This window comes from Triticum aestivum, chromosome 6D (genome assembly GCF_018294505.1).
Source record: "Triticum aestivum cultivar Chinese Spring chromosome 6D, IWGSC CS RefSeq v2.1, whole genome shotgun sequence".
Lineage (NCBI taxonomy): Eukaryota > Viridiplantae > Streptophyta > Magnoliopsida > Poales > Poaceae > Triticum > Triticum aestivum.
Window position 1 is genome coordinate 4578563 of NC_057811.1, and position 12031 is coordinate 4590593.

Consider the following 12031-nt stretch of genomic DNA (forward strand, 5'->3'; position numbering starts at 1 on the left):
CGTCGCCGACCATTTCGAGCGTTAGCTAGGAGCCTAGGACATGGGTAAAAGTATGCTTCCGCAACTTTTTGTAATAATAAGTGTCCACACACATCGTCCAGTATTTGTTTGTTTGTTAATTTGCAGTTTGGCACAGAGGAAATGATAACATGGATAAACCATACATATCAATCATGTGACAGTAACCCATATAAGCAACTGAAACATGATAAAAATGATACACATCTAGTTTTGAATAATTTAACATCTTTTTGTCATTTTGCAGCTAGCGCAATCTCTTAACGACAGTCAAAATAGCTGTGTAAGCCAAAACTTTGCTAGGACAGATGGACTGACGAGACATGCACAAATAAGAGGGGTGAAGTTAGCTATATGTTCCTATATGAATCTAATCAATCTAGCTTCAGACAAGATCCGGCATCTGGGAGCGTGCAATGCACAAGCTTCCATGTGATCATCCTCTATTAGGGAGACACCGTGCTCCATATCCATGTGCATAATACTATCCACATGCTTCAAAATAAACTAGGCACTGTCCTACTACATCGCTAATTCTTGCCTACCCTTAATTGTTGCACGATCAATGTTCCTTGCTCACATAGAGCTAGCGCACCGACCAGTCTGTGGTGGAGAACTGTTCTTACCAGTATTCTTCCATGTAATCATGTTGTTTTAGAAAAAAGTATCATGTTTTACATTGACGGGAAGTAAAACCAGGTAAACTGATCTCCATCAAATGTTCATCATATATGCAGTATACACATACATTTGGTCATGAACAAGTAGTCATTGTTTCATTTGTACTTCAACAACATCGGGCTTGAACGAATGAGTGGTGACCAGGTCAAATGTAAAAAAGAGTTAATGGTATCAATGTTTCATGTGAAGAACCGTGTATAAGGTGATAATAACACCAAGTATTTCATACCATGGCCAATAGGAAGTATCATAAAAGTGTATCATCAAAATGATTGGGTCAGTAAAGTCGACCCTCACTTAAAAGCTTACGTGACGAAGTATTACAAAGATTTTTTCGTCCCATCGGAAACAAGTCATGTTTCCTTCACACAGTAGGGTAGAGATGACATCCCTTGAGATGTTGCCGACAGTCCCAAGCTAGAGGTCATCGTTTCTGCTTCTCCCCCATCTCGCCCGGCTAGTACTAAGAAGGTGTCGTCCTAACCAGAAGGCATCACTCTTTTTTTTTCTGGATAAACTTCCTTGGCCATGTCCATATAACCAAAGGTCTCTCATACCAATGCATGGGAAGATAAAAGAAATCACGTGGATTTTGTGCTGTATATACAGCTTTCCTCTGGAGCTTTTTATTACAAATAAGGAGACAACAGTGGCCTGAAAAGCATGGCACACACACAAATTTGCGGATACACACGGGAAATTACGAGGGTCGGCATGCTTAGAAAAATGGAAATTACAAACTAGCTAGCAATCTTAAATCATACTGCAGATAGTCATGCACTGCGAGTAGGAGGAGGAGGATCGATCATATGCTTGGCTGCATTGCTCGTCGCACTGTGAGTTGGAAAACAGGTGGACGGCCTTGATCCCTTGCTTTATCTTCTTGCCTCCTTCACCTCTAGTGTCCCCATAGGCTGGCAGACGCATGCTGTTGCTGAAGACAAGTTCGCAGCCGAACAAGCACCCCACATAGGAGTCGGATGATGAATCAAATTACTCGCCGCACTTGGGTTCGCAGGAATTGACGATCTCGACTAGGTCGTTGGCTGTCGCCACAATAAGGAGCAGGGCTAGACCTAGGACTACCCACGGAAAAACAGAGCTCCCACCACTACGCTTCTCTCTGGAGCCCATACCCATGGCTAGCTCGGTAGCTGGCTTGCTTCTGCTGAACTAATTGGCTATAGCTAACGACGCTGGATGCTGATGGATTGGTAAGATCGGCACACACACATATATAAAGAGTCTCGTGTCACTAGCTAGTGGGCGGCACTGCTTATGGATCCAATGCGCTAGCTTCAGAGCAGATCCGACAACTACGCTTCTGGAATGAATTGGCTGTAACCTTGTTTGACCGCACCACTTGCTGCACTTGTTTGTTGTTTGTGCTTTTGCCTTGGATCCAGCAAACTTACCTAAATGGCCACTTGCTTCAATCAAGCCTAGCTCATTGCCGTGTAGCATTTTCATGTGTTGATTAGTACGGGGTAAAAGTTTTCCAAAAATATCGAGTAAAATTGTTCATACATATCGTATAAATTATACAGTAGAGTAGTGTATGTGTTAATTTGACCAACAGAAAATCAGAAAACATGTGAGCTTGAATTCGATTTCGAGCTTGATGAGCTATTTAGTTTGGTTCATGTTTTTATAAGCATGTTTTTTTGTGCGTTATGGAAGTGTGTTCTTTCATACGTACTTACTCCCTCTGTTTCTTTTTACTTCGCGTATAAATTTGGCCAAAGTCAAACTACACAAAGTTTGACCAAATTTATATCAAAAATATGATCATCTGCAAAACTAAAACTAAACGACGAACAAGAGGGCCCACATCAATACATTTTTGCACCGCGAGCTGGCTTACGTCCATTTTACATCCAAGCTGGTACGGCACTATGGATATATGGCTACAGCGGGAGGATGGGTGGATGTTAAAGTTTCTAGTCTGGATCAATGGCTATGGTGATATGTTGGAAATCTTCTACGTGTCCTACAAATATCATTGAAGCATGAGTACAGGCGCGATATATGCACTGTCATGCATTGATGCTAGTTTGAGCTCATGGCATCTCGTAGATTGATGCCCAGGTTTGATACATATATATCCACTTGCTTTGCTTCCATCAACAAGCTAGCTAAAAAAAGTTTACTCCTCTGTCTTACGCTCTCATGTATGCACTTAATGCTAAAACAAATTCAGTTGTATGATCAGCGCTTAAACATCTTCTTTTGTATCACTTCACAATCGATGACACAAAACCAGTTGTCGAACATATTGGCAACATATACCTGCAGTTTCCTTATGTCACCTCCTTTTATTTCAAAATGGAAAACGACGGTGGCTTCAAAAGTGTGGCACACACAGAAGATCGTGTGCTCACACATGGATATGGGGAAAATGGAAGTACTCGACATCCATGATAACAACGTACAAGATTGATGACCTAATTAACATCTTGTTAGGAAAGCAAACGATGTAGTCCGGTGCAGGAGGCAGCACCCTCCTCCGTCGGTGCCAGGGGACCGACTTATCACCCTCTAGCTTCGTTTGGCGCTGCCTCGCACTTTTGGAGGCAGTCCCCCTTGTCATGTATGTGGCGGCACATGAAGGAGCAGAATTCTGGGTCGTAACCCAGCTGGACTGGGGCGGCGTCCACTTGCTTCTTTTTCTCTTCGTCGTCCCGTCCGGCGCGCTCCGTCGGCATCGCCAGTAGCCCAGCTCCTCCTCCTCTTGCTTCTACCTCTTGCTCCCTTCCCTCCGTCGGACCCGCCAAGAGCCCAAGTCCTCCCCCTCTTGCTTCTTCTCCTTCTATCCCACTCCGGCACCGTTTGACGCAGGCGTCGATGTCCTCCTTGGGCTCATGGCGGCAGCGCTCGTAGCAGGTAGGTGGGGCAGCTATTCCTCCGATTTCCTTTTCTCCTTCTCTCCTCCCGTGGGCTCCGACGACGAGCAGGGCTACGCCTAAGACTACGCACGACACAACAACGGTGGCGCTGCTTCTCTTATTGGAACCCATACCCATAGCTAGCTAGGTGGCTGGCTGCTGCTTAGCTAACTAGCTTTGTGGTGTGTGTAGCTAACTGTGTAGCTGGATGGATGGGTTGAGGAGACGGGGACACACAGATATATAAAGAGGCCGGCCGGTGAAGCTACCTAAAGGTTCTGCTCATGAATCTGATCCATCTTAGCTAGTATCCCGTGGCCACCACCACATGGGCCACGCAAGAGGTATCGATCCGCCATCTGCGCGCGTGCAATTCATGTGAGCAGATGGATCAGACATCAACTTGTTCTTTATGTATATGTATGTCTACTTGCTTCAAAGCTAACTAGCTACTACTTGCACGATTTCTTTGGAAGTAGAACAGTTTAAGCCCACTACGGTACAAGCTTCATTGTTTGACCGCCTGGATGCGCGCCACATGCTCCCCTTGTTTATTGTTTGTGCTTTTTCCGTGCATCGAGCTTCCCCTAAAAGCAAAAGCTCAGTTAAATGAACACCTAGTGATGCAAAGAGTGACTTTCGATGCTTAACAATATGGTGAGTTGTGTTGATCGATGCTAGACATGTATTGTCGTACAGTAAGTAATCTCACTGACAACAAAGAGAAGATGTGTTGGGTGATGAGCTAAAGTGTGCCAAGGTTGGAGGGCTAGTCCGGGGAGGTGTATATTTGACTGTGTCTGGTCGAAAAGATGCTGGCCAACATGAATATGAACACGCGACAACTTGGTTGAGTACTTGCTTGAGGCTGTCTGTTTCTCCATATAGCATGCTAATATGTGGATGTGTGGGCTGGTAGTCGAGGAGCACCTGTATCTTCAGCTGACGACTCGACAAGCCATGAATCCCCAACTGAATGAAGACCATAGAGAGTACAAGAAGACGAGTCAAGGGACTGTTAGCAAGTAATCTAACTTAGTGTTATATTTGGTTATTATTTGCCGTGCCATGTTTTGGCAAGCTGACAGGAGTCCCAGATTAGTTCTTGTGCACGCTAGTTGGTCCTAGCCAGTAGTGTCCCTCGTAGCATCCATCATGGTTCACTACATTTAGCACTTGGTATCCATGTTGGATTAGTAGCCTCAAGAAGTTGGGTTCTTGCCGTACTAGTTAGTTGAGTCCTAATCTGTGTATATTAGGTATGTGTAGTATCCGTTGTAAGTTGCAACGCCATAAACTGAGAGAAATAAATCAAGAAAAAGAGGGGCGTTACACGTTCACTTGGCTAAAGTTTTGCATGTGTTTGTATATTTTTGATATGCTTGTTTCCTCGATGAAATCTAAAGGGCTCCCGCTTACCCGCTACTCGTTCTGCAGCTCCAGTATTTAAGCATGGCCACACCAAGTACAGGATGACCCGATGGGTGGATTATGTGCCGCAAATTAGGTGCATCTTTTTTCTTCAGAAAGGGACAACGATGGTGGTGTTCCGATGGCGCCAGTCCCTCTCATAGGCACGTCAGCTTTCGTACGTGCCATCCACGCCTTCCAAGGGGAAATGCTGCCGGAGTATGCCTTCGACAGCCTGCTCTAGCATGGCATCCTTACAGAGCGGTGGCATTATTTCACATCGGCATATTTGTATGCCGAGCCCCCGACATAAGACAGTCGGCTAGCGTCCGTATGCCGACAGACCATAGGCCGAGTGTCACACCAGGCAAAGCTATTGCCGAGGTGAGTTCGACCTTCACCAGATGATTTGAACAATGTCCTAGTATGTTTTTCCTGTAGTGATACATACATGAACCACCACAGCCAACTACACCAAACCCACACCGGTGAGCTATCTCCGGCCATATCGATCGGAACTAAGCCCACCAACCACCGCAACAACTGCTGCCAGGGACGTAGCCAGAATTGGTGATATGGGGACTAGGACAGGTAGTATAAAAATTATAAAAATTAGTACATAGTAAATATTTAAGGTGTATACACCAAAAAATCATCATTGCTCTATGATGCCAAAGAAAAGAAAAGACTGATTAATTTGATGTCGGCTTTACGACTATTAAGATGAAAGATCTCGATAATTTCTGTAGATGGGTGAATCACATGGTGCACGCGATGCACTCCTCCTCTGCTAGGGACACACTGCGGCAGATGCATGTGAATGGTTGCATCACATATCAACTTCCTATTTATGTGTATATATAAGCACTTGCTTCCAAATTAAGTAGGTACTGACAATTAGAGCGATGTGTCGATACATGTGTGACACTAGCTACTCTTGTTTGTCTTTTGTGCAGTAGATACATGTGCACAGCTGAACCATATCAAGTTGCTTTTATGTTACATATCTAATGCTACAAACTCAACTAGATTACATTATATTGTCCTGGAAGAGGCGCATCTAAAAGATGCTACTGTTACCACACACAGAGAGAGAGAGAGAGAGAGAGAGAGAGATGCAACGGCTAGCGAGAGGTGGTATTCATATGTCGTTTATACAAGCGGAGATTTTCCCCTTAACTTTTACTATTAATTAAGTCTTGACAGTGATTTTGCCTTGGGTCTAGCCTCCCCTAGATGGCTTGAAAGCACACGCTAAATAGCCACTTATTTCAATCAAGTGAACCTCGTCACCGTCCAGCGTTTCGTGTTTTAATTACCACGCGGGTAGTAGTGTTCATACATATTGCGTACAAATAAATCGCGGTTACAAAGAAGTTAATACCACCGGCCCGCTGGCTACTTTTCCTTCCATGATTTTCCATTGCTAAGAACAAGTTAATAGAACTATTTATGCTGGTCCGTGGTTGCCGGCTCCTTCTTCCATGGGTCCCTCATAGTGTCCCGTTAATGCAAATGGTTGTCTTGAAGGTGTTGTACCTGTTCGAGTGTTGAAGGTACATATAGACATAGACAACCCAAAAAATAAATAGAGGTAGATGCATAGACATGGACCAAGCGCGAGAATTTCGGACATTCCGTGCGACCTCCATGTGGCCCTCCCATAGACAATGCAAATGGTCTATCTGTAGTTTGTCGAATCGCAGTTTTGATCACCTTGTCTTTTTTTCTTTATCCTCACATAGGCATAGCATTGGTCTTGTACGACTTTGCTCTTTGTCGGCGGTTTCTTTTGCGTGTGTTGGTGTTAGTTGTGAGCATCCTCGCTAAGTAGAAGCCGGGTATGTACTCATTGTGTTTCTATCCCTACAATGTTTCGTTATGAGTGAATAAAATTCACGCTTTGTCGGGAAAAAGACGAGTCAAAAAAATAACGGTAGAGACTTTGGATGTACGTGCAGCAGGCTCCAAAGATACGGAGTACTCCCTCTGGATAGATCGGGTTACAAGGCTCATTTAGAGTTTATCTTATTTTTTGAGTTAAACCATTGAAAACCACAAATAGTTTGCCAAAGCCACCAAACGACACATCATAACAACTACTGCTTCTTTTTTGCCCAACGAAAAACAAAGGGATCAACGGGGAACCGGAAAATGACGAAATGATTCAAATATGATAATAACCTTACAACAGGCAGCTGAGAAAGATCAATCACCTATTTAGTGAGATCATCCATGGGAATCCACCAGGAACCTAATTAGCGGCATCCTCTTCCGCTTCCATTCTTATTCCTGTCCGGCATGCTCAGTTGGCATGGCCAGCACAGCAAATCCTCCTCCTCTTGCTTCCTCTTGCTGCTGCTGCTGCTTCGTCTTCCTCATCTTTTTGGCCTCCCCCAAGACGCTGACGATTCCGGCGGTTGGGTAGCACTGACTCATGCAAGAATCGAAAATATATGGGTAGTGGATATAAGCAATGCATTGCTGATAGCAGCTAGCCATGAGCGTGGTCTTCTTCGGCCCCTCAGCCGGCACTGCCTATAGCGCATGTCCTCCGCTTGCTCCTTGCCCTTCTCTTGCCTCATTCTCCACCGGAAGCACAGCACCATTGCGCGATGAGATGACCGGTATGTCCTTGCAGGGCGTGCAGTCGCGTGCCTCCGCCACCACGAGAAGCAGCGCTAGGCCTAGGAATACGCACGACAGAACAACACCGCCGCTGCTGCTTCTGCCCTTCTTGAAACCCATGGTCATGGCTAGCTAGCTAAGTGGCTGGCTGGTGCCAAGATGGATGGATTGACGAGATGGGCACACCCACACATATAAAGAGGCTGTCTGGTTAAACTAGCTGTCTGGTTAAACTAGCTAAGCTTCCGTCAATATTATACTGACACGAGATTGTTCCACTTGTTTGTTGTTTGTACTTTTACTGTTTTGCCCACCCCTAGAAGCACGGAGCTTTGCTACACGTACGTAAAGAAACTACGTAAAGTTAGGAATGAGCTGATCAGGCCTAATTGGATTGGAAGAGAAAAAGTCCCAGGCCCACCCCGTGAAATTCATGGGGGATGATTCGTCGGGAAAGAAAAGAAAATAGCCTTTTTAAGTTCATAAGCCACGGAGGTGTAGCATTTTTGCTGTAGTAGAAGCACTCACTAAATAGCCACTTGCTTCAATCGAGGGTTGCACTTTGACTGTTAATTAGCACCGGAGTAAAAGTATGCTTGCGTATTGTAGAAATAAATCAGGGGTACAAAGAAATTAACAATGCCGAATGGAGTAGTATTTTATATACTCAAATAATGGACCTATTGTATGGAGTCGATCCATCATTTTCATGGAGGATGGGTGGGCAGGAACGGGGAACACGTCGCATCTAGACTACCCGTTCCAACACATGGCCCAAGTCATAATATCCAACCTCTGTGCACGAAAAATTTAGAATCAACTTGTTCTTACTTACTCTCTCCGTCCTTAAAATAGTGTACTTCCAACTTTATTGTAATGTCAAACTTTTTTATATTTGACTGTATTTATACAATAATACATCAACAATTATGCAATCAAATTAGTAGCATTAGATTCATGATAAAATATATTTTCATGATATGCCTAGGTGATTTCACAAACATCTATATATTTTTACATAACTCGGTCAAACTTTCAACAAAGTTGGAAGTACACTCTTGCAAGAACGGAGGGAGTAGTAGTGTATATTATTCCTTGATCGACACTGATTTCGTGCGTCGTCGGGAATAGCAGGCAGCCTTCACCCGCCATGGATGGTGGTACAATCTTCGGATGGGTCCGCCTAGCAATACTAATGTGCTGTCTTCACTGGAAGCTTGCTCGTTTCGAAGAAAAAAACTTTCAGTTAGTGCAAGCACTACAACCAATGACAAGGCTTGGTTCCGCACACATGGTAGCCTAGAGCTTGCCCATTATTCATAGCCACCTCGAGAGACCTACATGCATGAACCGTAGCAGCACGGCATGTATAGCATTCTGCAACTCCATTGTAAATAAAGGTGTAGGTAACAGAACTAAAGCAAACAGATGGACTGTGACGGATTCACTGCACCGCACATTATTTGTTTGGAAAGGAAACGAGCTAGTATAAGCTCACAACAAACGACTACTTCGCCGGCCTTCTTGTTCTCTCGCTCCTTGATTGGGAGAGCATCTTAGTCGTGGCAACTGCGAATGCAAGCATACCAGTCGAAATCCGGATTTCTAGTGACCTCCCTTTGGCAACAGGCATAGCATGATTCCACGTACACAGTCGACGAACATGCTCCTACAGCAACCTCATGCCGCGCAGCCGCCTGGACATTGAGCGCTCCTGTTCTTGTTCCTTCATTGTCCTCCTCTTGGGCCCTCTTGCCACATCGCCAGACGCATGGCGTTACACTACAGTCGCGGAACCAGTCGCAGTGTGGTTTCCCCACCGCCGTCAGCCCATCAACAGCTCCTCCTCTTGCTTCTTCTCCTCCAGTTCCTCCATGGGCCGCTAGCCGTGCGGCGTCCGGCATATTCTCTGCGTAGCAATCATTGACGCATTGGGTGTAGTCCAATTCTGGATGCTCACGGCAGGCGTCGTAGCACCAGACTGGGTCGCTCAGACGGACGACGGGGTCCTCTTGCTTCCCCTTCTCTTCTCCCTCGCCTCCGGTGCGCTCCGTCGGCATCGCCAGGAGTCCAGCTCGCCCTACAACTCCACCACCTCCTCTCGCTTGTTCTTGTCCTGTCACCCTGTGGGCCACCAAACAACATTTGTTTGTAGCTATCAGAACTAAACGAAACAAAACTGATCCCTGGCGACACATGAAGCTCACAGGTCACAGCTTGACCGTCATTTTTAGTTGAAAAGCAAACGAGCTAGCTGAGCTCATGACGAACAAAGGCAAAGCAGTATTACCTACCTCCCGTACAAGCACTCATTGTAGCACGGTCCGAAGTCCGACCGCCCGTTGCACAACGCGGAGCAGTAGGCTGCATCCCCATGCTCTTCAGCCAAGTGCCCGGCTCGCCCACCACCTTCCTTGCCCGCCGCATCGACGGCGACGAGCAGGGCTAAGCCCAGGACTACACACCACACAGCAACGCCAGGGCTGCTGCGCTTCTTGTTGGAACACATACCCATGGCTAGCTGGTTGGTGTTGAACTAATTTGCTACGGCTCACAACCCTACCCAGGACGGATGGATTGAGTAGATGGGCACACCGATATATAAATAGGCCAGTGAAGCCAGCGAGCTGGGTTGGGAGGAATCTTCTTGCCGGTGTCGATCCAATCTGATCCGATCCGGCATCTGCGTGCGTGCCATGCATGTGCATAGCTGCAGGGATCACATATCTACTTGCTTGAAAATCAACTACGTACAGTACAACTTGCTAGATCATTAGATTAAATAAATGTTTGCGTGCATGGGCAATTGTTGCGGTGTCTAGATCGATCAGCACGTATGAGCGTCCTTGTTTGACCGCCCGCATGTTGCAGATGCCTCTTGCCCCCCGTGTTTGTTAGTGCATCATATGAATTTGTATAGCTAGATAAGAGTAAGGCTGCTTATAGCAGGAGTAACTTAGATAATAGCACAACGCACCGCAATGCAATGTTTAGCTACAAAAGCTAAACACCAATGCATTGGACAGAGTAGTTGCTAAGCTTTTTAAATGTTTGGTTAATATTTTGTTTTGAAATGTTTTTACGTAGAGTGTTTTGTGTAATATATTTATATACAATATCTGGAAGTATAAAGAACAAAAATACAAGGGAGCCAGGCAGCGCCAAGTGTCCAAAATATTAATTCGCATATCAAATCGCGTAAATCCGCGAATATTCACGCGAGCTCACACGCCGTAAATGAATGTTGCTGATGCCACCTGCGCGGTTGCGCCCCGTGTTTGTTAGTGTAATGGTTATGTTTGTATATCTGTGTTTGTTAGTGTAGTGGATGCGTTTCTATAGCTGGATAAGGCTGCCTGTAATGCGAATATCGTAGCTAGTATCATGCACGTGAAACATAGTTATAAACCAGCCAGAACTACAAGGGAGACACAGTACAGAGAAAATAAAAAGCAAAGTGGGGAAAACAAATACAAGGAGTTAAACACAGCAACCCAAACGCAAGAATAACAATGAGCAAAGCCACATGGCACTGTTGCCAAGGTCAACGTTGCGCCAACAAGAACTAACAAACTAAGGTCTTGGGAGGAAGGCACCACCATCCAAGCCTCATGCGGCCGCCTACATCCAAAGGGCCAAAAACTCGAGCAACACACAATCTGTGTCCGTCTCTGCAAAGGGCCATAACCCTTTCACCCACACTTGATGTGTGCCGCACTGGTGGCCAGCAAAGTTGTTCCCACTAGAGCCCATATCAAGGTGCTCAAGCTGACAATGGAGAAGCAATAGGAATAGACCCATAGGCATAGATCACCGACCATATGAGCATTGTCGTCGGCAGCGGCAATACTGAGCGTCAATGAGAGTAGGTGTAGCCGATACACCAAGCCATCTCGCACAGACTTCCATTAGCGTTCGCATATGATTAGAACCTCACTGGATTCTAATTATGAGGATTAGAGGGTCTAGGTCAAGCTTTAATTGATCAACCATTCATCGGTCGACGATAGCACCAATATACGAGCAGGTGCAGCCGATACACCAAGCCATCTCGCACAGACTTCCATTAGCGTTCACATATTATTAGAACCTCACTGGCTTCTAAATATGTGGATTAGAGGGTCTAGGTCAAGCTTTAATTGATCAACTAGGACCAACTATAACTAGAACTAGAGAACTAGAGGAGGCTACAAAACTTGTGTGTTCGAAGTGCCAGATTCTCTAGTATATATAGGTTCGAGGGAGGGGGGAGTGGGCGCCACAAGGGAAAGGAATCCCTCCCCCTTTGGCTGGCCAAGGAGGGGGGAAGCCCCCTCCAATTCGGCCTCCCCTTCCCCTTTCCATGGGAAGAAGGGGGCCACCCCGTTTAGGCCCAAGTGGCCGAAGTAGCCTTCCACCACTTGTCCTTT

At 45.7% G+C, this 12031-nt stretch overlaps 1 protein-coding gene and 1 pseudogene across 1 annotated transcript; both read right to left on the reverse strand.

Moving 5' to 3' along the window:
• Window positions 1-7280: 7280 nt before the first annotated feature.
• On the reverse strand, window positions 7281-7742 carry LOC123144079 (uncharacterized; annotated as a pseudogene).
• Window positions 7743-8691: 949 nt separating this feature from the next.
• LOC123140680 (uncharacterized) lies at window positions 8692-10206 on the reverse strand. Its single transcript, XM_044559966.1, has 2 exons — window positions 9917-10206; window positions 8692-9746 (listed from the first exon to the last, which is right to left on the reverse strand). Exons 1-2 carry the CDS (start codon window positions 10135-10137, stop codon window positions 9179-9181), a joined length of 789 nt encoding a protein of 262 aa, XP_044415901.1. The 5' UTR covers window positions 10138-10206; the 3' UTR covers window positions 8692-9178.
• Window positions 10207-12031: the final 1825 nt, after the last annotated feature.